General features: G+C 43.5%; 1 protein-coding gene across 3 annotated transcripts in view; it reads right to left on the reverse strand.

The window, feature by feature from the left end:
- Nucleotides 1-20,242, reverse strand: part of PRKCE (protein kinase C epsilon) — a 464,741-nt gene that overhangs the window by 20,032 nt on the left and 424,467 nt on the right. For all 3 annotated transcript variants that reach the window (XM_075925412.1, XM_025185851.2, XM_006125476.4), the window contains 2 exons: nucleotides 18,632-18,820; nucleotides 3,135-3,281 (listed from right to left, as the gene is read on the reverse strand). In XM_075925412.1, the coding sequence (XP_075781527.1) occupies nucleotides 3,135-3,281; nucleotides 18,632-18,820 (336 nt within the window). The remainder of the gene's footprint in view (nucleotides 1-3,134; nucleotides 3,282-18,631; nucleotides 18,821-20,242) is intronic.

Below are 20,242 nucleotides of genomic sequence, written 5' to 3' on the forward strand. Positions count from 1 at the left end.
ATTCTCCCATATTTCTGAGGTTTCTGGGCTCACACAAGTATAACTGAGGCAGAACTTACTCTAGATATTTACTAAGAATTAATTTCAATGCTGATGCCTCAGTCACTCCTTTGGCAGATTATTCTACTGACCTCAGTGCTTGTCTTAAGTTTCCTTTTTTTAATTTAAGTTCTTTATTTGTAATTTTATTACTCATAGTTCACTTAAATCAATATTCCGCTTTTCTTATTTTCTCAAATATCTATTACACAGATACACAACAAAATCCCCCATAGCTATCTTAAGTCTTGGTCAGAAAACAGCTGCACACTTGTGTAAATACGTATCTCCCTTACACTGTCACAAATAGACCTGTGCATGCAAATCTGGATGCACACATGACTAGAAATACATTGTGTGCATTTGCAGCTATATACATTCACAGCACATGTAAATGGGTGCCTACTTTCTGACTACAAATCAGATCTTGTGTCTCAAAAGTGTTTTCACTGTATTAAGTCTTCCTGACCTCACAGTTGTATATCAAACCCTTTTATCCTCTTATATTTTTAGATGACATTCTTCATCAATCTTTCTTATGCGCTGTTGCAAGATGTTAAAAACTGTAGAGCACTTCAAGTGCGCTTTTGTCAGGTTTGTAAACAATTAATTTTATTAAACTGAATAAAATGTAAAGAGGAATTATATATACTCTCCATTCTATTTGTTTTAGCCTTCTGAACTTTCTCCCTTTCATCTTTTATTTAATGTATGTGCAATCTTTTTAGGTTAGTGTCCATTAAAATCTTCTTCTGCATTATTTAGGAAGGTAATATATGTTATTGGCCTACCACAGACCCATCTGGATGTCACTGGATATACCTCCCACTTTGATGTTGCACCATTTATAATTGTGTTCTTATTTTGTTACTTTTTGTCAACACATGACACATGTCACAATTTTCTTTTCCAAACAATATCACTTTTCCAATTAAGTATAGTAAAACTTTGAGATGATCTTGCCCGGAGACAGTAAGAAAACAGGGAAAACCAAACAGGTGCAGAATTATGGAGCTACTACAAAAGAATCACATAGTGCAATTATACCTGGTGCACTTTCAGAATGAGGAGTTGCTATCTGTAAGAATTAATAGGGGCAAGTCAGAAAAGAAGTTATCCTTGATCTATTATTTTTGAGGCAGAAGGAACAGATTGAGAATGAGAAAATAATAGATTGGAGACCAACATATTATTATTATTATCATTTTTTTTTAAATTGAAGAAAGATTTCACAGAAAGCAGCTGTACAACACTGTTAGCGTTCTGGGAGGCAGAACTAAGGAGAACTAAGAAAGATGGTGAATAAGGTGTGATGAGAAGTATGGAAATACAGTACTGTGAAAGCAGTGAAGGATCATAAAAGCCAGCACAATTAAGATGCATCATATTACAATTACCCCTTCAAGTAAGTATTTCAGGGCCCACCAGCTGCTACTGTAGCTTCCTAAGGAACTGCTTAGAGATTATTAACAAAAATGAAGAGGTAACCAAACAAAAATATTAACAGTAGATTAAGGAGAAAATATTGAAAAGGGATTAATACTATCAAAAGAGTGTGAAAGGAAATAATTCTCTCTCTCCTAATGGCAAAAGGTATTTTTATCAGAAAGAAGGCCCATTAACATATAAGGAGGGGTTATATCACTGATTTGTCAAAAATGACCGAGATACTGATTTCCTTTTGGTTTTTAATAAGAACAAAAATTAAAATTCATGCGCATAATGAAATAATGAAGATATTACAAAATAATTATTGATAAGTAGAAATAGGAGAATAGCTGAAAAATGTGAACATATGCAAAACTACCAATAGATAACAAGTATCTTTAGGTATTAAGGAGAAATAGCCAACATGTCCACTCAATCATCGACATGTTTATGGGGAAATGTTAAAAGACATATATGGATTGGTTAAACCTCTCTTAAAACTGCAAATATCTGATGGGCGTAAACAATGAATGGGAAGGAATTAATGACAATAGTAAAGGGGGGAAAATTGGACTAAATGGGATGCGATTGGAAAGGTAAGATTTAGATTGAAATATTCCTGTCAGTGAAATATAGGTAATGGCATATTCTCACAGTGAAGTGGTGAAAGCCCAGTCACTTGGGATATATGAACAAACATTGTTATACCATAGAGGAGAATTCTTTATAAATACATGGGACAGACTAGATGACTTAATACGTCTTTTCTGGACTTAATTTGTATAACACTTGTATTCATTGGGCCCAATGCTTTTAATATTTTCATAAACTCTTTGAAGAAAGACACAAAAGAAACATTGATCATACTTGCAGACAAGACCAAACAGTATAATAGTGAACAAAATTTAAGAAGCATGAGGGTTTCCAAACATTTGGCACCCAGTGGAAATAAGTGTTTTTAAACTAGGGTCTAGATTCTAAGGTTTTCAAATACCTCATCACAAAATTTCTCATACATATTCTCAGCATCAAAGCTGAAATTTTTGTGAAATATAAATACATCTCATTTGTTTGGTGACTTTCATTTAGATGAAAACAAGAACAATGAAAACTATTTTGCCTGGATTTGGTTGCGTTAGTAAGAAAGGTGAATGTATATTTGTAAAATTAAAATGTGATACTTTATTATTGTTTTATTACTAAGTAGAGGTATATGAATATAACTAGATCATTAACCATTTTGCTTTCCTTTATTGCTTTTAGTCCTTAATGTTGTTTTATTATATTTTATTTGATGTAATCCATAATATTTTCTCAAATACTACAACCATGAAGGTTTAGCAAGGTGGGACTACTGCACAGTTCCTACAGAGAACATATATAACTTGAAACACATTGTCAGACTGAGGAAAAGCTTTAAAAGAGGATCTTGGGCTCTCTTCAGTTTGGAATAAGACTGAATACAAAAATGTTATAGTGCATTCTAATCTGACACTTACCTTCAGAGGAACCAATACCAGGGCAAGCTCTTCAGTAAGGCACTTACTCTCTTATTTCAACTTCTAATTTCTGCTGCAGGTGCTTAGTTTCTTAATACAGCAAGAAAATCCAACTAGTACACATTTTTGAAATAGTAATCTCCAGAGTTTAATCAAACTGCTACTTACAATTCGAGGTTTGAAGGGTGGCTTGATTTTCCTTTGTTCTAGAAGAACCCAGTCAATTTCCTTAAAAAATGGATGCTGTTTAATTGCGTCCTCCCCATTTTGCGATGCCACGCAGCCTAGTCGCTTACTTGGGTTTTTTGTCATGAACTGGGAAAGGAGACATTACAAAATATTAGTGACATATTGTTGATAATTATTTGTAATCCAATCACTCATTTTCAATACAGCTCCTTGTAAGGATACTCTCCTAGAAAGACCCATGCAACTTGCATGAGGGATGGGATTTCCTCTAGAGTCAAAGTTCCAGGCAAACTCATCTGAGAGTCTCATCTCAGAGTTCTACCTGTAAATCTCATGGGGAAAGGTTCACTCAGAAATTTAAGGAACTTCCTAATTTCATTTGACTGGGATCAGGCTTCCTTTCAGTATTTCTACTTCCACTTTCAGTGTTAGTCAAAACTGGTAAATGCAGGCACAAACTATTAAATCTGCCAGAGTCAACTTAAGGATAGATGACACCTTAAATGACTGCTTCTTGTAGCAGCTGGTTTTGGAACCCATAAGGGGAGAGCTCATTCTTGATTCAGTCCTAAGTGGAGCACAGGATCAGGTCCAAGAGGCATATATAACTGGACCACTAGTAAATAGTGACCATAATGTAATAAACTTTAACATCCCTGTGGTGGGAAAAACACCAAAGCAGCCCAACACTGTGGCATATAATTTCAGAAAGAGGATCTACACAAAAATGAGGAGATTACCATAAATAAGCTAATATAACCCATGTTCATGTATAACAAACACTCATGTATTACCTGCAGTTTTTCTTTCATGTGTAAAAAATATCTTAGATTACCCACAGATGTATATAACCCGCAGAGACTTCTGCCGCCTTCATAAAAGGTGATCTTTGATGCTGTGGCGGGAGATATGGCAGCAGCGGAAGCGCTGCTGCTTGGGCCAGTACAGTAGCCTCAGGCACTTGAGCAGCAGCGCTGAGGTGAGGAGGTAGCCACCCAGCATAGAGAGCAGACACAAGGTGACAGACATCCTGCTGCCAGCGAGCCGGCTGGCCTGCGGCAAGGGAGCCGCACTCGCATCAAGGCCCGCCCACACAGCTGCAGCCAGGCGCCACCCACCCTCCTTCGGGCAGGGGGAATGGAGAGCGCAGCACAGGCGTGCTGGAAGCTCATCAGGCCCTCCCTGCTCCCCTGCAGCAGAGCTGACACAAGTCTAATGGGGGGACGGAGAGAGCTGCTTAGGGGAACTGATGCTCCCGGAGAGACTCCAAGGAGTAAAAATCAACTTGTATAAGATGCGGACATGTATACCCCACGGGAGAGAGGAGGAGAGGGGTTTGAAAGAACTTAAATGTGAAATTGCTTAAGTATTAACTGTGGCTTGTGACCTATCCTTTGAATCAGCTTCTGTACTAATGATTGGAAGATAGCTAATGTGACACCAATATTTAAAAAGGGCTCTGGAGGTGATCCTGGCAATTACAGACCAGTGAGTCTAACCTCAGTACCAGACAAATTAGTTGAAACTATAGTAAAGAATAAAACTGTCAGACACGTGGATGAATATAATTTGTTGGGGGAAAAGCCAATATGGTTTCTTTGTAAAGAGAAATCATGACTTACTAATCTACTAAAGTTCTTTGAGGGGATCAACAAGCATTTGGACAAAGGAGATCCGGTGGACAAAGTGTACTTAGATTTCCAGAAAACCGTTAACAAAGTTCCACACCAAAGGCTCTTAAGTAAAGTAAGCTGTCATGGGATAAGAGGGAAGGTCCTTGATAAATGATTAAAAAAGAAGAAACAAAGGGTAGATAAAAATGGCCAGTTCTCAGAATGGAGAGAGTTAACTAGTGGTGTCCCCAAAGGCTCCATACGGGGACCCATCCTATTCAACCTATTTATAAGAAATCTAGAGAATGAGATAAATAGGTGGCAAAATTTGCAGATGATACTAAACTGCTCAAGATAGTTAAGAACAAAGCAGACTGTGAAGAGCTTCAAAAGGATCTCAAAAAACTAGGTGATTGGGCAACTAAATGGCAAATGAATTTTAATGTTGATAAATGCAAAGTAATGCACATTGGAAAAAATAATCCCAACTATACATACAAAATGATAGGGAATAATTTAGCTATAACCACTCAAGAGAGAGATCTTGGAATCATTGTGGATAGTTCTCTGAACACTCCACAGAGTGTGCAGCAGCAGTCAAAAAAGCAAATAGGATGTTAGGAATCATTTAAAAAGGGATAGAAAATATCTTATTGTCTCTATGTAAATCCATTGTACACCCACATCTTGAATACTGTGTTTCGATGTGGTCACCACATCTCAAAAAAGATATATTAGCATTGGAAAAAAGTTCAGAAAAGGTCAACAAAAATGATTAGGGGTTTGGAACAGGCACCATATGAAGAGAGATTAAAAGACTGGGATTTTCATTTTAGAAAAGAGGAGACTAAGGAGGGATGTGATAGAGGTCTATAAAATTATGACAGATGTGGAGAAAAAGTGAATAAGGAAAAGTTATTTACTTGTTCCCATAACATAAGAACTAGGGGTCACCAAATGAAATTAATAGGCAGCAGGTTTAAAATAAACAAAAGGAATGTTTTCTTCAGACAGTGCACAGTCAGCCTTTGGAATTCCTTGTCAGAAGATGTTGTGAAGACCAGGACTTTAACAGGCTTCAAACAAGAACTAGATAAATTCATGGAGGCTAGGTCCATCAATACTGATTAGCCAGGGTGGGTAGGAACGGTGTCCCTAACCTATGTTTGTCAGAGGCTGGAAATGAATGTCAGGAGAAGGATCATTTGATGATTACCTGTTATGTTCATTTCTACTGGGGAATCTGGCATTGGCCACTGTTGGAAGACAAGATACAGGGCTAGATGGACCTTAGGTCTGACTCAGCATGGCCGTTGTTATGTTCTTATATTGACAGAGACTGTTATTTTTTATTTTACATTCTTTTATTTTATTTTTAATTTTTATTATTTTTTATAATTTTATTTTTATTTTAATAATATCATTATTATTATCTGAAGTAAATAGGATGAAGTTTAATAGGGACAAATGCAAAGTACTCCACATAGGAAGGAACAATCAGTTTCACACATACAGAATGGGAAACTTTCTATGAAGGAGTACTGCAGAAAGGGATCTAAGGGGCACAGTGGATTACAAGCGAAATATGAGCCAACAGTGTGATGCTGTTGCAAAAAAGCAAACATGATTCTTGGATGCATTAACAGGAGTATTGTGAGCAAGACAAGAGAAGTTATTCTTCCACTCTATTGAATGCTGATTAGGTCTCAGTTGGAGTACTGTGTCCAGTTCTGGGCACCACATTTCAAGAAAGTTGTGGAAAAATTGGAGAAGGTCCACAGAAGAGCAACAAGAATGATTAAAAGTCTAGAAACATGACCTATGAAGGAAGACTGAAAGAATTAGGCTTGTTTAGTTTGGAAAGGAGAAGAATGAGGGTACGGTTAGACTATAAGGGTATGTGTCTAGGCTACAGGGTTTTGTCAACAAAAGTGGCCTTTTGTCGACAAAAGTATATCTGCGTCTACACTACCACCGAGTTCTGTCAACAGAAATTGGCAGCTTTGTCGACAGCTGTAAACCTCATTCTATGAGGAATAACGCCTTTTGTCGACAGAAGGTGTTATTGCATCTACATTTTCCTTTGCGTCTATACTCTCATAACGACAAAGCGGCTTGCTTTGTCGACAGAACTGGATGTAGTCTAGACGCTCTTTGTCAACAGATACTGTCGACAAAGCCTCTGTCGACAAAAGCCTGTAGTCTGGATGTACCCTAAGAGTTTTCCGGGTTGTATCCTTGAAAAACTCTTCCACATTCAGGGACGCGTTTGCTCTTCCTTTTTTCCCCCCCGGAAGAGCAAACGCACTCTTTTGGAAGCTCCTTTATTCCTCATTCTATGAGGAATACGGAGGCTTCCAAAAGAGGATTTTTTTCTGACATTTGGTCCAGTTTAGACAGGCCAAATGTCAGAAAAGCCTCTTCCAACAAAAGGATAAAAAAAGCGGCAGTGTAGCCAAACCCTGAGAGGGGGCATGATGGCAGTTTTCAGGTATCTAAAAGGGTGTCACGAGGAAGAGGGAGAAAAATTGTTCTCCTTGGCCTCTGAGGATAGGACAAGAAGCAATGGGCTTAAACTGCAGCAAGGGAGGTGTAGGTTGGACATTAGGAAAAACTTCCTGTCAGGGTGGTTAAACTCTGGAATAAGTTACCTAGGGAGGTTGTGGAATCTCCGTCTTTGGAGATATTTAAGAACAGGTTAGATAGACATCTATCAGGGATGGTTTAGATGGTGCTGGGTCCTGCTTTGAGGGCAGGGGACTGGATTTGATGACCTCTTGAGGTCCCTTCCAGTTGTAGTGTTCTGTGATTCTATGATTTTAGCCACTCTGATTTGCTCTGCCGTAAGTATAATTTACGATCTTTATATATTAATTCAATAGCTCTTTCTTGAACTCATAGCATCCCAATACGGGTGCTCTATATCATATGGGCTGGAGGTGGAAAACACAGGCATCACATCCTTAGTTCCCAGTGCTCCCACAAAGGAAGCAGGCATAATTTATTTGCTTGTACTGGCAGTGCTAGGAAGAAATTAAGTCACACTCCAAGCAGCTGCCAGAGTGAGAGTATCCTCGTCCTGGAGTTGGCTCTGCATGAGTCTGCACTGCCCTTACAGAAGAGCCAGTGGCCCTGAGATTTGGCAGAAGAGAACACAGACGATGCTTACTCTCTACATGTGTAGCAAAGACTGCCGATAGCATGTTCTACTCTAGAATCATTTGGGGGTGAAAAAATCCTTCTGATATCCCACAGAGGATAGGGCATTGTTTTTTACAGGATAATCTGTATAGACTGCCTCACAATTGGGGTTGCCATGCCTCTAGGAGTTCAGGAGTCTCCAGGAACTGAAGATTAATCTTTAATCAAGGATTACATTGCATCATGAAACCTCCAGGGCTGTGTCCAGACTCAGGGTTTTTTTCGAAAAAAGTAGCCTTTTTTCGAAAAAACTTCCCCTGCGTCCAGACTCAAGCCGCGTTCTTTCGAAATTAATTCGAAAGAACGCGGCTTTTCTTTCGATGGCGGTAAACCTCAATTTACGAGGAAGAACGCCTTCTTTCGAAAGTTCCTCTTTCGAAAGAAGGCGTTCTTCAATGTAAATAGGGCTTCTTCAAAAGAGAGCATCCAGACTCACTGGATGCTTTCTTTCGAAAAAGAAAGCCGCTTTTTCGAAATTTCTCCGTGCAGTCTAGACGCTCTCTTTCGAAAGAGGCTTGCAGTCTAGACATAGCCCAGGAGTCCATTCAATCAAAACTGGCAACCTTACCTTCACAATGAACTGCCATGGAAGACATCTTATCTACTTCAAGACAGTGAACATAAGAATATACATGACTATTTTATTCTATACAGGGTCTCATATTGGCTCCATCAATGTAGTATCTGAGTGCCTTCCAGTAGTGTATTACATAACGTGACTAAGATCTGTCACATGCTGTTTGTTCTCTCTCATTCTTTCGGGGGGAAGGGGGGCGGGGAGGAGGAAGAGTGCGTGTGCAGTGAATTATTTTGTTTTGGCAGAGTTTTGCTTTATTTTGTTTTCTGATTCACACCTGTAAAATGTATTATTTCAGCTGCCACAAGAACAGTTACTGAAGTCCTTAAAATGGTCTCCCCAGTGAATGTGACCCACAGCTGGATCAGCAACTGGTAGGAGCCTAACCTGCTATCTTAAATGTATAGTGCACGTCTTCCATATGGTACACGGTGGTTCCAAACAACACATCAGCCACTCCAAGGACAGCACTTTCAGCTCGGTTTTGAGTTCAAGTGAAGTATTTTCACTGTTCTTCCAGGTTTCCCAATAGAAGGCAAGTCTCAAGTAATTAATTGCCTGTATTTTCTGCTAGGTGAGGAAATAAACCCAGTTTTTGAAAGAGACTTTGTCAAAGGATGATGATACCCTGAGAAAACCACAAAATGCATTCTTACGTTCCTCTGCTTTATTTCATATGCAGCTAAGTGATGGGAAAAGAGAGCAGACCAGGAACCAGCAGCAGTGCACCTCAGAGAAGAAAAAACATGGAAGCCACATGATATGCTTTTTTGTACTATGTAATCCAGATATCAGTAACAGAAGTTGATCGCTGTCTATATTTGGACCTATCCTTCAGGCAACTAAGACATCAACATAAGTATTGTTTTTTTAAAGTTCAGGGCAGTAAGATGCTAATAATTAGTGTGGTTTAGTATTCTATGCCACAATCTGATTGGATTCATATGTGGATATTAAGTGTGAAGAGACCTGATGAAATTACAGGCAGTCCCCGGGTTACGTACAAGATAGGGACTGTAGGTTTGTTCTTAAGTTGAATTTGAATGTAAGTCGGAACTGGTACATATTGTAGGGGAAACTCTAGCCAAACATTTCTCCAGAGCTCAGTTTTATTCTCCCACACCTCACTTCCCTCAGTCCTTTATTCTCAAGCTGAGGTGTCTGCTGAGAAAAGCCACTCCGCGTCTCCCTGGTCTGCTTGAGGGGGCGGGGGGGGGGGGGGGGGAGGGGAGCTAGCTTCATGTCTCCCTGGTCTGCTGGGGGGGAAGCAGCTAGTGCGGGGTTGCCTCACCCCGTTTGTAAGTAGGGATCCGATGTAAGTCGGATCCATGTAACCTGGGGATTGCCTGTATACCAATGAAAGTATTTTTAAAGTATTTTTTATGTTTGCCATAGTCTGTAATCATTTAAAAGGCTGAAATCGACAGTGGTCTACTACCCCTTTTGTTCTTTATACATGTGATAAATACATGTGATAAATATCCATTCATTTCCCCTCTATTTTCTGTGGAGCACAAGCTAGTGTGGATTATAATCATCCAGTTTGCCAAAGAATTACTGATGATGTAATTGTCAATACAACCAATCGCCCTATGGTGGGATGGTGCAATGGAACAGAAAAAATGACATAAAAAGTCAGAGGATCAGGTGTTAGCCATAGCTATTGCCTTTTTATTTTAATTTATTGGGGCTGGATCCTGCTCCTGGTGAAACTCACTATGATTTCAGTGGGAGCAGGGCTGGACTCTTGTTAACATAGCTGTACATTAAAATGAATACTGTGGGCCCAACACTCAGTTACATTAAAGCACCTTTATACTACTCTGAACTGAAGCTTGGGAATCCTGACATCTGCAAAATCAGTAGAGGGGGACTGAAAGGAATGAATTTTATACTTTGTCATATAAGGACAATAGAAGAACTTCATATATAGTCCTAGTAAGGAACAGAGACTTCTGCTGAAATAATAGGGACATTGGAAAACATTTAGTATGTCTACACTACAGAGTTTTGTCGGAAAAACAGCTGTTTTTCCTCCAAAACTTGAGGAATGTCCACAATGCAATTGTGCTTTTCTGAAAGAAAATCAAAAGAACAGAGGGCTTTTTCCCAGCATTGGTAATCCTCATTCTATGAGGAAGAAGCTTTTTTGTGAAAGAGCTCTTTCACAAAAAGGCATGTGTGGATGGGGAAGGAGGAGTTCTTTTGGAAGAAGAGGAAAGAGGAACAAGCACAGGTGCCCTGGTGGCCATTCAGTCCATAGCAATCCCAGGTTACATACAAGAGAGCATCCATTCAGTCTGAACACTCTCTTTTGAAAAAGCAGATCACTTTTTCGATGCTCTTTTGCAGTATGGACGCTCTCTTTTGGAAGAAGTTTTTTCAGAAGATCTCTTCCAAAAAAAGCTTCTTCCAAAAGAAGCCTGTAGTCTAGACGTAGCCTAGGACTTGGCTGATCTATTGAGGTGCAGTCAGGAATAAGATGTAGTGCAGAGGTGCATTGTTCTGGTGGAAGTCCCGGGAGGTTCTGCCCTAAGAAAGGCACCAGACCTCTTGGAACACAGGAAGAGCATGGTCACTGTGTCATCTTTTCACACGGTGTACCTCTCCTTTCCATGTGGGAGCCACTCTGATGGCAGTAGTTAGGGGAATAGGGATGAAGCACCCAGTTTGGGAAATCTAGCACTATTTGTGATGCCAGACTCCTGTAAATGAGTGCAAAGTGGCACAGCACTCACAGACATACTACAGCTCTCACATGGTAATCATGGTGGGAGTGTTAGTGTAAACAGAGCATTGGTATATCTACCACTATGTCATCAAGGCCTGCTCTGAGCAAGGGTAGAGAGAAAGGCCCGTGCCTTGGTCTAGGTGACACAGCAAAGTGGCCCTGTCCCATCAACACTGGAACCATCACTCTTCTTACTATTATTGGAACTCTATTGGTGGTACTACAGGTATCTGAGGAACCAGAAAGACCAATGACACCGATTCAACGTTGAAGACTCATGCAACACTTCCAACATATTGCAATGACTGCTAAAAGACAGCAGCACTCCACCCACAGGTCAATTAGTCAGCTGATTCATTATCATTGTACACTAGTCTCAACCATTTACACACTGTCTCTGCAATGGCCCCATTCTCCCCATTGTTCATACAGATATCATTAGTTTTCTGAAAGCCTGAACCAGATGAAGAGAGGGGAGTGGAAGATTTTAGTGCCAATGAGGGAGGTGGGGGCTGATTCAGATAAGATTAAACTTATAAATTCTTCAAAATCTACAATGAGACTGTGTTATAGACTAAGAGAACCATCCTAAAACCTATCACTGAGGCTGGCAAAACCTGACCCAAAGAGTCGTGCAGGGTGATAAACCATTTATCAGCACTGAATGCCTACAAACTGCAACGGAACTGAGCACCAAGTGCTGCCAAGTACTATCATGCTACTTTGCTGTAAAGATCACACATCCAAGAAGCCTTCTCAAGCAGCATGAATCTATTCCACCTATGCCCACCAACCAGCAGCCCACATGCATTTCCACAAATCACTTCACAATCATTAAGAAGTTCTGTACATCCCAAAGAAATCAACCCAGACTTGTGAACCTGACCCATGTCCTTTCTGGCTTGTTAAAGAGTCATGACCAACTAGTGCAACTCCTGACTGAAATAGCCAAAGTGTCATTCAGCCAAAAAGCCTTCCTTTCCTCCTTCAAAGGCACAATATTCTGACCTATACTGAAGAACCTACCCTGGATATACTGGTTCTAGCCAACTGCTGCCCACTGTCAAACCTCCCATTTCTGAACAAACTCACACAGAAGCCAGTCGAGGCCATCTACAAGCTTATTTAACTGAAGCTAACATTCTAGATCTGGTACAATCTAGTTTCAGGGTAGGAACTTAAATGCCTTAGGGCAGTGGTCCCCAACCTTTTGAGGTTGTCGAGCGCCAGGGGGCGTGGCCGTTTGCCCACCAGGGGGCGGGGACACTTGCGCGCCCGGGGGAGGGCCCCCCCTAGCCGGGCGCCCGGGGGCGGCGCCCCTCCCTAGTTGCGCGCCCGGGGGCGGGACCCCCTCCAAGAGCCGCGCGCCCGGGGCCGGCGCTCCCCCCCTCCCGCCGCGCGCCCGGGGCCGGCGCTCCCCCCCTCCCGCCGCGCGCCCGGGGCCGGCACTCCCCCCCGCCAAGTGCCGCACGCCTGGCGCTCCCCCCCCCGCCAAGCGCCGCGCGCCTGGCGCTCCCCCCCCGCCAAGCGCCGCGTGCCTGGCGCTCCCCCCCCGCCAAGCGCCGCGCGCCTGGCGCTCCCCCCCCCGCCAAGCGCCGCGCGCCTGGCGCTCCCCCGCGCCAAGCGCCGCGCGCCTGGCGCTCCCCCGCACCAAGTGCCGCGCGCCTGGCGCTCCCCCCCGCCAAGTGCCGCGCACCTGGCGCTCCCCCCCGCCAAGCGCGCTCCCCCCGCAAGCGCCCGTGCGCCATGTGCCCGGGGCCAGGCCAGCCCCGAGCACCTGGCGGGCGCATTGAAATGCCCCTGCGGGCGCCATGGCGCCCACGGGCACCGTGTTGGGGACCACGGCCTTAGGGATAGGGATGGGAACAATTAGTCGCTTCCCCCCGCCCTTGCTGCCACTATCAGAAAGAGGCAGCAAGAGGAGGAGAAAAAAGAAGGGCTGCTTCAAAGCAGCAGTACTGTGTGGAGACAGTGCCAGACGCTGGGCTCTATGTGGTGCTGTTGCTTTGAAATGCTGAGTGCAGCCTGGGGTCAGCTGGGAAGTGACAGCGCTGTGTGGAGCCCAGGGTCTGTCACTCTGAAACACCACTGTGATGGGGCAAGGCAGAGGAGAAGGACCAGATGAAGGAGGCTCCTGACCAGCAGCAACCTGCGACCTCAGGAAAAGCCAGCTCAGACGCCGAGGCGAGTTGAGGCATTGCAGAGGCGGCCTGCCAAGGAGACATCACCCCAGCGAGTGCAGCCAAACTGACAAGTATGTGGGGAGTAGCTCCAGCGGACCAGGTAGAAAGTGGCCCAGGGCAGGAGCCGGAGCTGCCTCTCCCGCCCCGGGAACCTCGGCGCATTTCCGCAGGACTTCCCCGCCGAGAGAGTGACACGCCGTCCTGCTACTCAGATGGCCCTGGGCCAGGACCCAGTGGAGTAGGGTAGGCCCTGGTGCCCCTACCAGGGGTACAACCCTGCTACAACCCTGACCTGCCAGTGAGGGACTTGCCTTAAAGGACCATACCTTGAACTGTGTATATGGACTCATGCCGGAGGGCCTTGCCTTAAAGGGCTATCTAGAGATTATACGTATTGACTTAGGCCAGTGAACCAGGTTCTAGAGGGGTAGACAGTACCTGGGTTCGTGGAGTCGGGACCCATCCCTGTCCGCCAGTGAGGGCAGGAGGGAGCGCCCCACCACAGCCATGTGTAGCCCAGGGCCAGCTGCGAGTCCCCAGTTGGCCCTGGGCTGCACGCGGCATTTCAAAGTGGCAGTACTGTGTTGGGGGCTCCATGTGATGCTGCCGCTTTGAAACACCGTGGGGAATCCCCTGCTGGTTCCATGCTCCCTGCAGTGCAGGGCTGTTGCTACACTTCAAAGGCAGAGGTGCCCTTATTGACTAATAAAATAGTCTATGCAACTTGCATTGGTATGTGACTTCCTCCTATTAAAGGCTAGAGGACAGACATCCATTCTTATGCCCATGGCCCTCATTGCTGATCAAGAAATATTGCTGTCTCACTTGAGGGTGGTGGGCGCAGGGGTTCAGGGCAATGCATGAATATGGTCTGAGTTTCTCCTAGAGGCAATGCACCCAGTGAATAGTACTGGGTAACTGTACTTTCACCACTAGCACTGAGCCGTGTAGTCCTACAAGGATCAATTCCCTCTGGTCTTTTTCAGTGGCTACATGCAACTAATGGGTGAACTGGCCAGATGACATTGACTCTAGTGCCAGCAATATGCAAATGCCACACAGTTCTCCCTATTCTTCAACCCATCTAATCACACTGCTATGCCTAGCTCCACGATGGCCCAGTGTTTGGATGGGCTAATGCTGAATAGCAGCAAGACATAATTGACACTGGTCAGCAGAGGGAAACACTTTGAAGAGTTCAGAGCTACCATTGCAGTGTTTGGTTAAAAGAACACACCATATCTGGCCAATTCAGTCCATTGTGCAGATGCATTCTTGGACTCCTTGTAGGTGCTGAGCTCCCACGTAGCTGCATCCAGGAGTAATGCTTTCTATATTATCTCTGGTTGGCTAGGAGATTCCATCCCATTGTGGTGGATGATGATCTGGCCTCACTTATTCATACCTTTCAATGCATCTTCTCAAAAGGACTACAGTAATATCACATACCTGGACATGAAGATTTCAGCACTTAGGAAACTCCCAGAAGTATAAAATCAGAACACTACAGCACATGTTCTCTGACTACAAACAGATTGAGTCTGTCCTTTGTTCTCTATACTGACCTCCAACAAAATATTGAATCAAGTTCAACGTCTTGGTCCTTATGTTCAAGGCACTCAATGGCCTGGGCCCAGCACATCTAAAAGACTACTTAAAACTCTAGGATGAAAATGGTGGTTGGCAACTTTGCTCCACTGGCACAAGGGAGTTTGCTACAAGGGCAAAGTTCATCAGTGTGGGAGACAGAAGTGTCTTGGGGTCAATCTGAGTCTTTGGGATAAAATCCTCCAGGAATTAAGGACCATCAAGCCCCCATCACCTTCTGCTCTGAGTGGAAGGTACATTTCTTGAGTTGGCAATATGTATATTTTTAAAAATTTATATTAAAAAAACACAAAACGAACTCAACAAAGATACTCCATACTTCCTTCTCTGTGGAGAGGATGAGTAAACAAACAATATGAAATAGACATTAGTCACACTGCTTAATGCATGAGTAGAAGAAGCTCAAATACTATAGTGTTGACCATGTCATTAATGACATTGGGTAATTTAGTGCTGAAGGTCCCCAGTTTAATTTCTAAGGTTGGCCAATATGTCAGGTCACTACACAAGAAAGAATTGAAACTAAAGATCTCTAGAGCTCAACGCAAATTTCTACAATTGAATGAAACAGACAGACAGAATCAGTAGCAGCAGGGGACTGAAACAGTCTCACATCCTCTATGGGTCAGACAGAGAAGTGGCTTTGTAACACACTGACCTAAAGACAGTGGAAACCAAGGGAAACTCATCCCAAATGTTAGAAGCAGCTCAAACCCCAGATAAGCTTCCATTTATGTGATGGCGGTATACTGTGGATTGGACCAAGGACAGCCTAAGATAAAACACCAAATTCTAAGACTAAGAGCTAGAGCAGACCTGTATCCTCTGTGGATCAGGTACAGAGGAGAATGCAAAATATACACTGGCAGCAGACTACGTAGACACTTTTCTCTCTCTCTCTCTCTTGCAGACAAAGTGCTAGGCAGATTGGCTTTCCAACATAATCAGTCATGAATTCCAGCACTATCAGCAGTAAATACTCTCATTTCAATTAATATTTTTTTCTCTCACATGACAGAGGGGAGTATTAAATAGCATCACCTGTACAGTCACAGAAACGGGCTATGATATGGTGCTTAATATTCTTTATGGGAATATGTTTATGAATATAAATATGCATAACTGGAAGATGTTTTGTGCAAAATTCATCTTGTAGCATATTATTAGAAAAGTTATAGTTTGTTGAATGTGATTTGATAGCAGTCTTTGGCTACCTGAGGGGTGAGGGGGCTCCAGAGAGGATGGAGAGAGGTTGTTCTCAGTGGTGACAGATGACAGAACAAGGAGCAATGGTCTCAAATTGCAGTGGGGGAGCTCTAGGTTGGATGTTAAAAAATGCTATTTCACAAACAGAGGGGTGAAGCACTGGAATGGGTGGCCAAGGGAGGGGGTGGCATCTCAGTCCCTACAGGTTTTTAATTCCCGGCTTGACATAGCCCTGGCTGCAAGTTTCCCTATAAGTTGCACAGCAGCACAGTCCTGCAGCTGCTTAACTAGGCACACCCAGTCAGGCAGCTCCATGCACAGAGCCCTGAGCCCCTGACTGGGCGGATTAAGCAGTTGTGCTGCCATAGATCTTAGAGGGAACTTTACATGGCTGGGATGGTTTCATTGGGATTGGCCCAGGGAGTTGGATTTGATGACTTCCTGAGGCCTCTTCTAACTCTATGATTCTATGACTGAGTGTTCCCAAAGCTGAGCTGATTCAATGTCTATATTACTCTGCTGTGGTTTGGGACCAGGGCCGGCCCGAACCCTTTTGGCGCCCTGGCCCGGGCGCGCGGCACTGTCCCTGGACGCACGGCGCATGCCGGCCACAGCCACTGGCGCACAGCCCAGGGCCCGCCCCCGGAGTGCCCAGTGCATGCGCTGCCCAGCCTGGCCAGCGCTGCTGGCGCACATGCCGAGCCGTGCAGGGCCTCACGGCCGTGAGGGGAAGGGCGTTGCTGGCCGGCGCCACGGGGCCGGCGCTGCGAGAGCCGGGCACGCAGCGCCTGATAGTAGCTATAACGGATGCCGTGCACCCCTTACAGCTGCCATCAGGCACCCCACATCAGTTGGTGCCCATGGCTCAGTCCGGCTCTGGTTGGGACCCCAACTCTGTGCTATCCTTGGAGGAGATTGGAGAGTCTGACTAAGCAAGACAAGGTGCCCCAGAAGCAGGAAGGCAGGCTGAGTGGTATTTCAGCACATTAAGTGACAATCTCAAGGGAATCTTTGCGACCCAACCTGTCACACCAATTTAAAAAGATCTGTTCTCATAAGATAAGTAACACACTGTCACTTATGATTACCTGGAAAATTGTCCTTCCATTTTTTGTGGGAATTAAAAATGGAAGAGTGATGCAAAAGAATTAAACATTTAAAACACTGAACTGAAAATTACATTTGAGGTAAATTGTCATTTTGTTAAACTTTCTCCAAACACTGTTTGAAGGACTGTGAAAATGTAGTTTGTAAAAAACCATGTCTGAGACTACAATGTGAGGAAATAAAGTGTTCCAAAGCTAATCCCTTGTTAGTATTCAGCAGTAAAATACATAGACGCCTCTCTATTTCCTCTGTTTTTCCTGTTCTTCATCTGACAATGTGGCTAAAGTATGAAACAAAGATCAGGAGTTTCTAACATTCAGAAAATCAGTACCTAGACACAACAGGTTGCTAAATGTAAGGGGCCAGATACTGAACTGGTGTATATTGACACAGCTCCAGTGACTTCAACTGATTTACTTCAGCTAAAGATCTGGCCCACCTGGGAATATTATCTTTGGAAAATGTAAGAAATGATGTATTGTTGTAATTCTCTTTGTAGAGTTTACAAAGGCATTAATGATAACAAACTACAAACAGCTTCAGAGGGGTAGTTGAGTTAGTCTGTAACTAGAAAAACTTGAAAAACAGCTAATAGTCTAGCAGCACCTTCAAGACTAACAAAACATGTAGATGGAATCATGAGCTTTCGTGGGTACAACCCACTTCTTCAGATGAAGTGGGTTGTACCCACGAAAGCTCATGATACCATCTGCATGTTTTGTTAGTCTTTATGGTGCTGCTAGAATATTCGTTATTTTTTAAGTTTTCTCAAACTAGAGTCAAAAAGACATTAGCAAGGGATCACAGTAAGGAAAAAATAACGAGCTTTAAAATATTTTTACAACTTGTTAAAAAGGCAGAGGGGTGCCAAAGTTTATATGTGGATTGAAATAAAAACATTGACACTGTTTCTTTAATTACACAGTGCTTCTACCTCTCTTAGTGAGCATGCAGAGTGTGAAGTATTAGAATGATAACACAGTGCTAACTGATGGTGATTTTCTCTGAAGCATGATTCTGCAGTGCCTAGATTTATACAGCATACAACTTCAAGGAACACAAACAACACTGTGTTCCCTTCCCGCAGAAAGTGTAATTTATCCCAGGCTCATTATTGCAATAGTGGCACTCTGAACTGTTGTTGAACTCCCAGTGGTGACTGTTCTGAAAGACTGAAGGTAAATTCGATTTTTTAACAGGGAAATAAAAAGCAGAAAAGGAAGAATGAGAAAAAGAAATGGAAGACTCACTGCTTTTAAAATGCTGACAGCTTCTTTGCTGAGCCAGACTGGGTAGAGCACATCATCATGAAGGATGGATTCAAAGAGATCATCTTCATTGTCAGCTTCAAAAGGAGGTTGCCCAGCCATCATTTCATACATCAGAACACCCAAAGCCCACCAGTCTACTGAGGGACCATATTCTAACTCTTGGAGGATCTGTCAGGGAAACAGAGTTCAGAGTTAATAAGCAACTAGAGTGATATCTTCAGATGCACGTTGATTGATCAGACATGAGATACTTCTCCTACTACAGTATTTCAAGGAGGCCGAATCCTGGTTACTTCAGTGTCAGTAGGTTTGTGCTGTTACCTGTGCAACTCCTATTAATATGACTCATATGGCTAAGTTTCAGTGTGTTGCACTGAAAACTAGCCCGCAGTAGCAATCTCAGTATTAGCCAAGTTTATTGGTCTCCCCAAGCATGTTCATGAGCAAAAGAGTTGTGTAGCTCTCTGTGCTGTTTCCAGTGTTTCTCAAAGTGTGGTCCCATCCTCCTCATGCTCAGCCCACTCCTGCACTTTACCTCCTGATCAGACTCCGCACTCTCACCCCCGCCTCCATCCATTTTGTCATCATGGTTGATTAGCTGGTGCTCCACAGAAAGATGTGCATTGAGCAGGGTGGGCTGCAGACCAAAAAGTTTGAGAATCACTAGACTCATAGAGTTGGAAGAGACCTCAGGAGGTCAAGTCCAATCCCCTGCTAAAAGTGGGACCAATCCTAACTAAATCATCCCAGCCAGGGCTTTGTCAAGCCATGACTTTAAAACCTCTATGGACGGAGATTCCACCACCTCCCTAGGTAACCCATTCCAGTGCTTCCCCACTCTCCTAGGGAAACAGCTTTTTCCAATTTCCAATCTAGACTATCGCCACTGCAACTTGAGATCATTGCTCCTTGTTCTGTCATTTGTCATCACTGAGAACCGCTTCTCTCTGTCCTCTTTTTTGCAACCCCCCTTCAGGTTGTTGAAGGCTGCAATCAAATCCCCTCTCACTCTTCTCTTCTGTAGATTAAATAAACCCAAATCCCTCAGACTCTTCTCAGAAGTCATGTGCTCCAGCCCCCTAATCTTTTCTGTTGCCTTCTTCTGGATTTTCTCCAATGTATCCACGTCCTTTCTGTAATGGGGGTGGACACAAATTGTACGCAATATTCCTCACCAGTGCTGAATAAAGGGGAATAATCACTTCCCTAGATCTGCTAGCAATTCTCCTACTAATGCACCCAAATGTGCCATTAGCCTTCATGGCTACAAGGGCACACTGTTGACTCATATCCACTGTAATCCCCAGGTCCTTTTCTGCTGAACTGCTGCTGAGCCAGTAAGACCGCAGCCTGCAGATTTTTCTGCCCCAAGTGCAGGACTCTGTACTTGTCCTTGTTGAACCTCATCAGATTTATTTTGGCCCAATCCTCCAATTTGTCTAGGTCATTCTGGACCCTATTTCTACCCTCTAGCATATCTACCTTTCCCCCTAGCTTAGTGTCATCTGTGAATTTGCTAAGGGTACAATCCATCCCCACATCCAGGTCATTGATAAAGATGCTGAACAAAACTGGCCCCAGAACTGACCC

This window comes from Pelodiscus sinensis, chromosome 3, assembly GCF_049634645.1.
Source record: "Pelodiscus sinensis isolate JC-2024 chromosome 3, ASM4963464v1, whole genome shotgun sequence".
NCBI classification, from domain to species: domain Eukaryota; kingdom Metazoa; phylum Chordata; order Testudines; family Trionychidae; genus Pelodiscus; species Pelodiscus sinensis.